This window comes from Lepidochelys kempii, chromosome 1, assembly GCF_965140285.1.
Source record: "Lepidochelys kempii isolate rLepKem1 chromosome 1, rLepKem1.hap1, whole genome shotgun sequence".
Classification (NCBI taxonomy): domain Eukaryota; kingdom Metazoa; phylum Chordata; order Testudines; family Cheloniidae; genus Lepidochelys; species Lepidochelys kempii.
In genome coordinates, this window is record NC_136380.1 from 201,637,211 (window position 1) to 201,650,386 (window position 13,176).

The following is a 13,176-nucleotide window of genomic DNA, read 5'->3' on the forward strand; positions in this document are numbered from 1 at the left end:
TCATAATACTGCAGATCTTAGTTAAATAATTGCACTGTTGGATAGGTTAATGCCAGTCTACATGAGACAGTAGAGTATTGATCCTGTATTTGTGGGAGTGAGGCATGCGTACGTGTGTGTTTGTGTACTACAGCAAACCCCACCAACATTTAGTTTTTGGAAGCATGGAAGCTGGGCAGATATTTTATACACTCCAGGTCTCTGAATTCTCATTTGGGCTCAAAGTCTCCTATTGTTTCCTCTTGGGACTGCATTTCATACAGCAAGCCCAATCCATAGCCTTTGCATTTTATGGTTCCCTACTTGTTCCCTGCTGCTCTGATGCCCTTCTAGAGCTTCTTCTCTGGGATTCTTTTAACAGGCCTGAGCACTCTGACAATGAAGCCACTCCTCCAGCCATCCAAGCAGTGGACACAGTTGGTCTTCTACTCCCCTGGCTTCTGTTGTTTGGCCAAGGACCTAGTCAAGTTTGCACAGTACCCTTAAAGATTCCTTTCGGGTGTGCCTGGAATCTGCTCACCCATGTACTGGTTTTCAAGAGTATCCCAGAGGTCAGTTAGCTCCCAAATGGAAATGCAAGTCACTTGGGAAATACATTAAGAGTTCCCCTTTGCCTCTTTGCCCACTGAAACACTTGCCACTGAAAGTATATGAATTTTGAAATCTCCAATCCACACAAAGAGAATCTTTGCTGACTCAGGACTGAGAACATCTAGAGCAGGGGTGGCCAACCTGAGCCTGAGAAGGAGCCAGAATTTACCAATGTACATTGCCAAAGAGCCACAGTAATACGTCAGCAGCCCCCCATCAGCTCCCCCACCCTGCTCCCAGTGCCTCCCACCCACTGGCAGCCCCGCTGATCAGCACCTCCCCCTCCCTCCCCGCACCTCCTGATCAGCTGTTTCATGGCGTGCAGGAGGCTCTGGGGGAGAGGGAGAGGAGCAAGGGCCTGGCAGGCTCAGGGGAGGGGGCGGGAAGGGATGGAGTGGGGGCAGGGCCTGTGGCAGAGTCAGGGGTTGAGCAGTGAGCACCCCCCGGCACATTGGAAAGTTGGCACCAGTAGCTCCAGCCCCAGAGTCAGTGTCTACACAAGGAGCCGCATATTAACTTCTGAAGAGCCACATGTAGCTCCAGAGCCACAGGTTGACCACCCCGGATCTAGAGAGTCAGTGGCAACTCTAGGTCAAATATTTAGGCAGGGCCCTGCATATTTCCTTAACTACTCCACATGTGCTATCCTTCTGCTGGCTTGAAGCTCCTGTTGCAACCTGCAGTACATATTCTTAGTTACTGGAACAGCTAACCCAAATGGATCTTTCATGGAAGAGCCATTCTAGCTCTGGGAATTGAGATGAAACTAGTTTATTTCACTCTGTGACTTGATTTTCTAATTTTTCTGAGTGAGGCAATGCCACCAATGCAGAGGCTTTAGCTACAGATCCATGACTGGAAAGAGGGAGCTGAGATACTTGGTACCCTTTGGATTCAGGACTGCTTCACCATTGATTTGCTTTATATTTGGCCTAGAAGTGAGAGGAAGTGAGGTGTATATGGAAATGCTCCACTTGAGACAAGCAAGGTGAACCTCATGTTGAATTGATTCACCTGGGTGCATTTCTATGGTTGATCCTGGCTATTTCTCAACCACTAGTCTAATGTTTTGCCAATTAACTACTACAGGTATCAGCTGATGATGGCAAGAGATCCTGAGACACAAGTGCTGCATGTAGAGAAGGTTGGTAAGGGGCTGCTATGCCAGTTTTGCTGTGTCAACCCTGAACGCCACAATACTTTTATACATAACAGCTCCCTGTAGCCCAGTCCAACCCTGGGTGACCCTTAAGTGATTCTATAGTGTGTGTGTGAGTGGATCAAGGAAGGGGCTCCAATTCAGCCTGATGATTTTTAAGACTGCTTTCTATGCATTTGCATGAAAGATGTCCTCAATGCTGATCATGTGATTTACCTAAAGCAGCCTGAATAACCATCTCCTCTAAGGTTTTACAAGGCAGAAGTCCTTATTGCTGCTGTAACAATTACTGTTTATATAGCAAGTGTATATATCAGTGTCACAGAGCTTTTATATATGGTTTATAAAGCAATAGACTATATAACCAATAATGTATATCTTAGATGTTTTAGAGCATGATTCACAATAGCATATAAGTGCTAATTATATAAAAATATAAACAAAAATATGTACACGCTATTTGATATATACATATATGCTAGGTGTGTGGAAGCGATAGCTATGTGAGAAATTGGAGAGGCACAAGAGACATTTCTCTTTCTCCTGTGATTGCCTCTGCTGCACTCTGCCCATTCCCCACCATCCATATTATTCTAGTATTTCCGTGCTCACACAGCACCTGTTTTGTTGATAACTGCTAGATAAATATTTCTTCCTTCTCCTTCCAAATGTGGAATTTCCTCCCAGAATTATAACTGCCTGACAGCCAGGATTCAGTCCTGAACCAAGGACAGCTTTTCCATACAAGAAATGTCATTGCTTTGAAATCTAAAGACTCTATAAGGCTAAAAAAGGGAGCTTTATCCCAGTGGGAAGTATAGTTTCCCAGTGGGACACAAATCTTTTGCTTCTAACCCTAGAAGGTCCCAAGACACCAGCCTTTAATGTAGATACATTTTGAATGTATAGGAAAGCTGTTGTAGGTCATTTTTGCAAGGCTGTCTTGGCACTTATTTAGGCTGACCTGCATAACTCAGACATGGTTTCATCACTCATGAGTAATGCAACCAACCGAACCTCACACCACCACCAGGTATTCTATGCACACAGACGTACATAGCAGTGAATGACCCAGTACTAATAACCCCTCCTCCAACAGAGAAATTCTATCTTTAATGGCTCTCTGTTAAAGATTCCTCATGTTGTTTCCAGCAACATTTTGTCTGACCTTTAATCAAAGATCAACTTGTGCTAGGCATCACATCTGAATTATTTCCTTGGATAGTCACTTAAGACACATTTCATTGATATAGGAAGAGTTTCCTTCCCTGTACCCTTGACACCCTTACCTCCCTAAAGGGACCATCTATAGGCTTAACCAGGAGCCTGTCCTGAGGCCCTTACTCATTCACTGACTTCAATAGGACTCCTCATCTGAGTAAAGGCTGATGGATCAGGCACCCAGTGTTCTCCCTTCCCATATTGTGGCAAACACTAGTTATATTCTCATCACGGCAGTAACAGTGCCCAGAGATAACTGGAACCCTGTAAGGATCTGAAGGCTGTCTCACGTCTGCATTAGGCACTGGCATGCTGGGAAATGGAATACATGTCAAAATCAACTGCATATTTGTAAAGGCCTGTCCCTGGGCTCACATATAAGCCAAATGGCCATGCACTCACCTGTGTGTACAAACATGTGCTTGACGTAGTTCTGTTTGGCGGTGAAAGTCTTGTTGCAGAGAGTGCACTCGTAAGGCTTTTTTTCACCCTGTCCACCTGCTGTGCTGTGGCCCGCAGATGGGGCCAAGGGCTGTGGGGCTGGCAGCTGGGCAGTAAAGGTTGATAGGCCAGGCTGGGTCACTGTCACAAACTGTGTCTGTTGGCCAGCTAAGGGCTGGGGCAGGCTGAAAAGGAAAGGTTTAGGTCCACTGCCAGCAGATTGTGTGGTAAAGAGGGCGGGCAGGTAGGTGTTGCCAGCTGTGCCAATGACCTGTGTGTTGCTGGTCAGGGTCAGCGGCATCCTCAGATTGCTGGTGAGGGTTTCTGTCTGGCGTAAGTAGAGCTGGGTGCTTGGCAATGGTTGAGCAACTGTTGTGTTGACAGAAGGCTGCAAGGCCCCCTTTTCGCTGTTGTTACTGACAGTGAGCACTTTGCTGTCCATTTCAATGTCATTGCTTCTGTCCGGCGAGGAAGTGTTGGCATCGAGGTGCTGCGGATGGGTCTGTGTGCCTTCAGCAGGGACTTCATTTTGCTCTGCTTGGGATGGTTCCTGCTGACCCTCTCGGCCCAGGTTAGCCATGAACTGCTGCTCCATGGAATCAGGCTCAGTCCCAATGGAGGAACTGACTCCAGAGTCAAAACTCTCCCCCTTGGGCTCACTCTCAGTGCCTTCGGCTTGGTCAGTGTCCTCAGTGCATTCCTCAGACTCATTACGCTCCAGGATCTGCACCCTCTGCTGGCCATAGTAGTCATAGTCATCCTCCATCTCCTGTTTGATGTGGATGTTGCCCACCAAGGTCTGGATCCGGACCGGACGTGGTTGCTTGCGGCAGTGTGTGGTCTCTGGAGTGGTGGAGAGGTACCGCTCCATCTGCTGTGAGCGCTCGTGGATCCGTGTAATCCAGCTGGGGTCTTCCATGTGATGGTCTCTGGGGAGCCCCAGGGCCGTTTCATGATGGCTGACCACTGCTCCACTGTAGAAGGAGCGCTCCCCACTGCCATTCTGCATGGAACAGGCATAGAGAGCTGAGTAGATTCTGTCCACGCTGTGCTGCGAGTGGCTCTGCAGGTAGCCAGACTCCGTGTCACTGCTCTGCCCTGAGGTGCCCGATTCGGGGGTCCCCCTGGGCGTCTCCTGCCCAGAGTCCTGAATCACTGGGTAGACCTCCCCCACATTCTGCGAGACGATCCTTGTGCATTCGTCAATCACAGTCTTGATCTGCAGGATGCTGGCAGCTGTGAGGATCTGCAGGGCCTCTGACTGTGAGACCCGCAGCACCCCACTGTACATGAAGTCAATGAGCTTTTGCACGGACTGGACTGACACCACTGAGGGGATCTCGATGTCACTGTACCCCAGCAGCAGCTTGTCCTGGAAGAAGGGGCTGCCAGCCGCCAGCACGCAGCGGTGGGCGCGTAGCATGCTCCCGTGGATGCGGACCGTCACGTCACAGAAGTGGCCACGGTTGCGCTGCTCGTTGAGGGTCTCGAGCACAGAATTGCTGAAGTTGTGAAGGTTGATGCTGTGAATGCGCTCTGTCATCCCCTTGCAACTGATGTTACCTGTAGCAAAGGATGAGACAAAACAGAGGGACAGATCAGGGCTTGTCCTCTGCATGTCCACAGCTGGCTAAAACACCTACCCACTGGATATACGGCACAGGGAACATCTTAGAGGTACCATAAAGGGGCACTGAGCACAAGGCATCACCTCTATGCGTGGAGACAATCAACTCCCCAGGGAAAAGATTTATCAGGATCTCTATGGGATGGATGAGTGCCTTGACTCTTCAAGAAAAACTAGACAAGACACTAAGGGTCAGATTCTCACTTACAGTAATGATCTTCACATCACACTGGTAATATGATGAGGCCATAGTTTAAAAATTTCTGGCCCTCTATCTAGATCTGGATTTTGAAATTCCCAAAGTTAGGGCATAGTTTGATCCTGGGTATTGTAGTTCAGCCCTTAATAAAAATGGCAGCCATTTGCGAAATCCAAATCTGGACCATGGTTTGGATTTGAAACCTTTCCAAAATTCCAACTGTTTGTGTGTCTGGGGGCTTGGTTTAGGTCATTCATTACTCAAAAGTGAACTAACCCTCGGTCAAGAATCAAAGGAGATCCATTAACTTTCTCCCCTGTTTTCACTCCACCGTGGGGGTTTTGACACTACACCAGCTGGGATTAGAAGTGCTGTAATACCAAGATAAAAGCTGTCTGAGGGTATTTATTGCCTGACCAGAAGTGGGAAGTAAAAGGAACCTGGCCAAAATGCCTGTTCTAAGGAGAACTTCTCTTATTTACCTCTCACTGCTTTTACAGTTGGCTAAAAAATAACTATCTTTTTAATCTCTCAGTCCACTTCTCTCTCTCCCAAAAATTATTTTGATTTAATATTGATTCTCTCTCCCCTCTCTTGTCAGTTTAAATCAGTGGTTCTCAACTAGGGGGTACGTATACACTTGGGGGTATGCAGAGGTCTTCCAGGGGGTACATCAACCCATCTAGATATTTGCCGAGTTTTACAACAGGCTATGTAAAAAGCACTAGTTAAGTCAGTACAAACTAAAATTTCATACAGGCCATGACTTGTTTATACTGCTCTATATACTATACACTGAAATGTAAGTACAATATTTATATTCCAATTGATTTATAATTATATGGTAAAAATGAGGAAATAAGCAATTTGTCAGTGACAGTGTGCTGTAACACTTTTGTCTTTTTAGGTCTGATTTTGTAAGCAAGTCCTTTTTAAGTGAGGTGGAACTTGGGGGTACGCAAGACAAATCAGACACCTGAACAGGGTACAGCAGTCTGGAAAGGTTGAGAGCCACTGGTTTAGATAACAAGAATTTGGAGGCAGATGTGCCTTCATATGTGCCTGCAAAAAACTTACCACACTCTGAAGGCTAAATAAATAATAGCCTTATTAATGAACCCTCACACAGTATCTGAGTGCTAAGATCCAAGACCAATGCAAATGTCACTGTTAGCATGTTAGTGAACATTCCATCAGAAATTTTCCCATCCCATGTCTGCAACCCACACTCACTGCAGTCATGCACAAGTGCATGAGACACTGAAAGTGGAACTGACTCTATAAAATCAGTAAATCAAACTAGCTTATTTTTATTGTTTAAGAAAAAATGTAAAGCAAAGAAACAGCATCTAAGGTGATATTAATAACAAATGTAAGAATGTTTAATTTTTTGAATATATGATTTTTAACTTGCCAGTGTTCTTCTAAGTCCAACATAAAGAACATTTGGCCATTGTTATTATTCTCATCTTAGAGACAGGCAGCAAAATGCTACCAACTGCAATTTGCTGAACAATGCAGCCTCCTCTCACTCACGCCCTTTCCTCCTCATTTACCCATTCCTGCTATCTCAAGCACCCTCTCTTCTGGTGCTTCAAAGAGAAACCATATTGGACACAGGTGGTTATTTAAATTCTCTGATGATAAAAGGGGACCAAAAATGTCAGGAACTGGAAATTCTGATGGGGACAAGCTGCCTAAAGGAGCCTGATGCTTACAGAAGGAAACAGGCCAGTATTAGGGATTACACTAATTTCCATATGAAACTGCTCTCCCGGGAGATGCTCATATGGCAGCAATGCTTGGGAAATCACTAATGGAATCATGGAGACTGTGAATTATATCTGTTTTGTTCACAAGCTTTGCCAGGACATGTGAGCTTTATCCCCGACTGACAAGGGCACTGGAAAGATACTGCAGGTACCTCATAGGCATTCACTCATAGATATTGCAGGTATCACACCAAGTAATGTGAATGGGTCTTTTCCTCCTCCTACACCAAGTCAACCACCTCCCAGAGTCCTCCTGGCCAGCCATGGACACATCCTTATGTGTCAGATCACATGAGAATTCAAGATGAACTCAAGATAAAACACAAGGAATCTCTCTCCGAAAGACAGAGAACTTGGAGGCATTATAGGGGTAGGGCCCCTGCAGAAGCGGGAGTGTGCTGTGGCTGATTGTTTAAGGGATGACACCTCCTTTCTTCAAGGCCATCCCTGGACAAGGGCATGAGGATGTCTAATTGAGCGGATACACAAGACATTCTCTTTTTCACAAGTTCTGCTTGGTCAAAACATACCTATCACAATCTGCTTTGATCATGAGGTATCCTTTTAATTCAAACCGATCTTTAAAACCAATTCTCCCTGTAATTTTGTTCCATTTTATAAAAAAGATATATTAAATAATAGCAAGACATACAACAGCCTCGCTTAGCCTCTCACATCCAAAAAACACTGGAGGGAATACCCCAGAAGCACCTGGCTGATTCTATAAACGTATGGTTTGATTTTCAGAGGTGCTGTGAGTCCCTTTTTTTGATGCACCAGTGCAGCCCACATTAGTTTGGAAGTTGGACTTTTGCACACACATTCATAGTAGAAGATACTTCAGTTCAACTTTATTTATTTCAAAGTAATTTAACGCTGGTGAAAGTTACTGGACTGACAACCCTTGGAGACTGAAGTTTGCTGTTTATTCACAGGACAGATGAACAACTTGAGCAGCATCAGGGAAGCTTTGTTCATACATCCCTCTAGCATTCCCATGCCCTAACCTGAAGAGAAAGGGGAATTCTGTATCTATGCTCCATTCAGTCCTTGGATTACAAGGGTATAGCTTGTTCAGGAAGGATAGGCAGGATAAAAAGGCAGAAGGTGTTGCATTACACATCAAAAATAAATACACTTGTTCTGAGATCCAGAAGGAGGTCAGAAGTAGACTAGATGAACGTTTCTGAGTAAAGATAAAATGGATAAAAAATAAGCATGATTCATGGTAGAGGTCAACTACAGACGACCAAATCAGAAAGAGGAGGTGGATGAGGCATTTTGAGAACAAGCAATACAAATACACAAAACACAAGACCTGGTTGTAATGTGGGACATTAACGACCCAGACATCTGTTTGAAATGTAATACAGCAAAACACAACATTTCCCATAGGTTCTTGGAATGCATTGGGAACAACTTTTTGTTTCAGAAAGAGGAGGAAGTAAACAGAGAGGCAGCCATTTTAAACTTGATTCTGCCTACAGGGAGGAATTGATAGCGAATCTGAAGGTCTGGGTGATGTGATTATGAAATGATGGATTTCATGATTCTAAGGAAAGAAAGTCATGAGAAAAGAAGAGTAAGGACAAAGTAAGGACTTTAAAACAGCAGATTTCAACAAACTTGGAGAACTGGCAGGTAAGCTCCCATGGGAAGAAAACCTAAGGGAAAAAAGAAGTTCAGGAGATCTGGCCTAAAGGCACAACTGCAAACTATCCCAAATGCAAAAGAAAGATAGGAAGAACTGTAAGAGGCCAGTATGGCTCCATCACAAGCCCTTTAATGACCTGAAAATTAAAAAGGAATCCTACAAAAACTGGAAACTTGAGCAAATTGCAAAGGAGGAATACAGAAGAATAGCACAAGCATGTACGGACAAAACCAGAAAGGTGAGGGCACAAAATGAATTATACTTAGCCAGGGACATAAAGGCAATAAGAAGAGGTTTTAAAAATACATAGGGAGCAAGAGAAAGACAAAAAGGTCCTCTACTTAGTGGGGAATGAGAGTTAGCTGAAGACATCAAGAAAGCTGAGGTGTTTAATGCCTATTTTATTTCATTCTTCACTAAAAAGGTTAATGGTGATCAGATACTCAAAACAAACAACAAGGGGGAAGGAACACAAGACAAAACAGGAAAAGAAAATGTTAAAGAATATTTAGATAAATTAGATGTATTAAAGTCAGCAGGGCTTGTTGCAATTCATCCTTGGGTACTTAAGGAACTAGCTGAAGCAATCTCAGAACCATTAGCAATTATCTTGGAGAACGGCAAACATAGTACCTATCTTTAAAAAGGGGAACAAAGAGGACCTGGGGAATTACAGACCCATCATCCTAACTTTAATACCTAGAAAGATATTCAGACGAATTATTAAACCATCAATCTGTAAGCACCAAGAGGATAATAAGGTTATAAGAAAGAGCCAGCATGGATTTGTCAAGAACAAATCAAACCAAACTAACCTAATTTCCTTCTTTGACAGGGTTACTGGCCTAGTGGTTAGGGGGAAGCAGTAGAAGCGATATATCTTGATTTTGACATAGTCCCATATGACTTTCTCATAAGCATACTAGGGAAATGGGGTCTAAATGAAATTACTGTAAAGTGGGTGCACAACTGGTTGAAAGACAGTGCTCAAAAAGTGGTTCGCTGTCAAACTGAAAGGGCATATCTAGTAGGGTCACACAGGGTTGGTCCTGGGTCCGGTACTATTCAATTTTTTCATTAATGCCTTCGATAATGGAGTGAAGAGTGTGCTTATAAAATTTGCAGAGGACGCCAATCTGGGAGATGTTGCAAGCACTTCGGAGGACAGGATTAAAATTCAAAACCCCCTTGACAAATTGGGGAATTCGTCTGAAATCAAAAAGATGAAATTCAATAAAGGTAAGTACAGAGTATTTTACTCAGGAAGGAAAAATCAAATGCGAAACTACAAAATGGGGAATAACTGGGGAGGTGGTAGTACAGCTGAATAAGATCTGGGGGGGTTATAGTAGATCACAACTTGAATATGATTGCGAAAAAGGCTAATATCATTCTGGGGTGTATTAACAGGAGGGTCAAATGGGAGACCCAGGATGTAACTGCCAGGCTCTACTCAGCACTGGTGAGGCCTCAATTGGAGTACTGTGTCCAGTTCTGGGAGCCACACTTTAGGAAAGTGTGGATGAATTGGAGAGAGTCCAGAGAGCAACAAAAATGATAAAAGGTTTAGAAAACCTGACCTTTGAGGAAAGGTTAAACAAACTGGGTATGTTTATTCTTGAGAAAAGAAGACGGAGGGGTGAACCTGGTAACAGTCTTCAAATATGTTAAGGGCTGCTACAAAGAGGACAGGGATCAATTGCTTGCCATGTCCATAGAAGGTAGGACAAGAAGTAATGGGCTTAGCCTGCAGCCAGGGAGATTTAGGTTACACATTAGAAAAAACTTTTTGACTATAAGGGTAGTTAAACTGTGGAATAGGCTTCAGAGGAGGTTGTGGAAACCCCATCACTGGAGGTTTTTAAGAACAGGTTGGACAAATATCTGTTAGGGATGGTTTAGGTTTACTTGGTACTGCCTCAGCACAGAGAGCTGGACTTGATGACTTTATTCCTATGATTCTCTGCTGAAATGGTCAACCAGGGACCAGTACAACCATGTACTGATTGTGAGGGGATTTTTGATGTGATGTGGACAGCAGGGGCTAGATCCACAAAAGGAACTTCGACTTAGCATTGCGGTGCCCTGTCGCCTAATGGAATCCACACCCCTGAGTTAGGAGCTCAGGCTCCCTATAGAATGCATAAGGAACAGTTGGCTCCGAAAGCTGGGATTCACTGAAGCCAGCAAACTGAGTGGGGAACTGCCTCAGCTGGCCAACAGGAAATACTGAAGAGAGGCATGCAGGCTAAGCCCCACTCCTCAAAGAAACTTCGGTGCCTAATTCTGATCCTGAGGAAAGTGGTGTTGGTGCCCTCTCCCTTTTAACCTAGAGCCCAGTGGTTAGAGCACTCACCCATGCTATGGGACACTCAGGTTCAACCCCCACTTTGCCTGAGATGAGCAGGGACTTGAACCCAGGTCTCCCACCTCCCAGGAGAGTGATCTAATCACTGGGCTCTATGATTTTTTGGGGGGTGGGGGGAGGAGGGGAACTCTCTCAATCTCCCTGGTTGAAGTTTTTTCATTTTGTATAAACACTTAAAAATGCCTGCTCCACAACAGGCAGAGAGGGGATTTGAACCTGGGTTTCCCACTTCTTGTGGTGAACAGGTAACACCCCCACTTCGTTTTGTACTGGGCCCAATCCAGTAGCACACCTATTGAAACAGGCCCCACAGGTAAGATAGGTGGGGGAATGCTTAGTTTGAGAATCCCACTGGGGCTTAGACATGTGCTAGGCTCCGGGCATCAGGATTTAGGCACCTGGGTGCACGCCTACTGGCAGACATTTAGGTACCTGTGGCATTTAAGTGCCTACTGGGTTAGCTGGCTGCTGAGAGGGGGCTTTTGAGCCTCTAAATTTTGGATTTAGGCACCTAAAGTGGCTGTGAAGTGCCTAAATCCCTCTGTGAATCTAGCCTCTGTCCTCTAGGAACTGGACTGACCCCTCACTAGAGTCATTTCATATACAAGCCAATGAGCAGACAGACAGTAATGGCTTTTGGTTACTAGCATCATGGCAAAACTTTTTGTTTGAATCCATTGTTTAGTGACTTACTACAAAACTTTCATTTATCCCCTTCCTTCCTTCCTTCCTCCCTCCCTCCCTCCCTTCCAATCACCACACCCAGGTTCCAAGTCTACACACCTATTACAAATGTCAAAAGGATCCCTGGCCCACTGTGTGAGAGTGAGGGGACCTGCAGCTGAAGTGCCCATACCTATGAGAGCCTCAGCTAGAATACGAATAATTAGGACAAACAAGAGAGACTGGGGATGAGTTGGAGAAACAGGGAGAGAGTGGGGGCAGAAAAGCATGGAAAGAATATGATGAAATTCTTTCTGGGTCTCTGTCTGCCAGTCATCACTAGATATAGCTGTACCTATCCAAGGTAAAGACAATCCCAGAAAGCTTGAAAACAAATCATTTGCCACATTGTCAAACATGCTAATACACAAAATCTAGTAGTACAAACATGCAATTCACCCAGGCAAGCACATTAACTTTAGGGATTGGCCTGAATCAAAGCTCCAGGTCCAAACAGCACCTTCCACACTCTAAGGAAGACTGAATTCAGACCCAACCTTTGTGTGTGTCCCTTACCTATACAATGTGCCAAACCAAAAGTCCTAAGTCAGACACCACCACAAAATGTGAGCTTTGTAGTCTGCGAATCTAAAATAGACATTACTTAGTTACCAAGAATACAGAGAGGGGTGAACACTATATGACAAGCAAGAAAGTGTGTCAATTTCTTGCAAGCCCAAGGTATCAGAATAAAGTGTAATGGAAATATGCTTACACACACATACACACAACAGTCACTGCACAGAATGCCTGGCACAGGGGAAAAGACTGCGGTCTCGGTCTAGTCCCAGGCCTGCCACTCTTTTTAGAGTTAAGACAGTGGGAAACCTTTCTGTAAAATTTCAAGCAGTCTTTGTTAAGTGCTCCCTTTCTTTTCACTCAGTGAACAGCAACATATAGATCTTGACGGACTCATTCTGAGAAGCTACTGTCGGAGGGTTTTGTCCCTGTTCTGTGAAAGAAACTTCTGATTGGAGGGGTATTCAGAAACTGGGTAGGAAAGAAAGAGTGTGAAAATGCAAAAGCCATTAGATAGGCAATGAATAGGCATTTGCCCCATTCAGAAAGAAAGAAAGAAAATATTTTTTTTGCACAGATTATGCACATTTGCAGCTCTTCTGGGATTGGGATATGAAGCTGTCATGGTATAAAGGTGAAATGTATTACTGTGCATGTCTGAAAAATGCTCATTTTTCCCATAAGCAAATGTATTGATTAAACTGTCAGATTATTCACAGAAATATGCATGGAATGCATCCTCCGCTGGTATGAAGGAGCACAACATGGATGGGAAAGGGGAAAGACTTCTGTTGCGTAATAAATGACCAAATGTTTAGTTTACTGCTTTCCTGAATCCAGCACTTCCCGCTGACCTTTATGCTGCAGGTGTCCAAAAAGAAGTAGGGTTTTAACATTAGAAT

General features: G+C 44.5%; 1 protein-coding gene across 11 annotated transcripts in view; it reads right to left on the reverse strand.

The window, feature by feature from the left end:
- The window catches only part of ZBTB20 (zinc finger and BTB domain containing 20), a 669,002-nt gene that overhangs the window by 20,871 nt on the left and 634,955 nt on the right, over nt 1–13,176 (reverse strand). For all 11 annotated transcript variants that reach the window (XM_073308823.2, XM_073308794.2, XM_073308802.2 and 8 more), the window contains one exon: nt 3,374–4,975. In XM_073308823.2, coding sequence (XP_073164924.1) covers nt 3,374–4,975 — 1,602 coding nt within the window. The remainder of the gene's footprint in view (nt 1–3,373; nt 4,976–13,176) is intronic.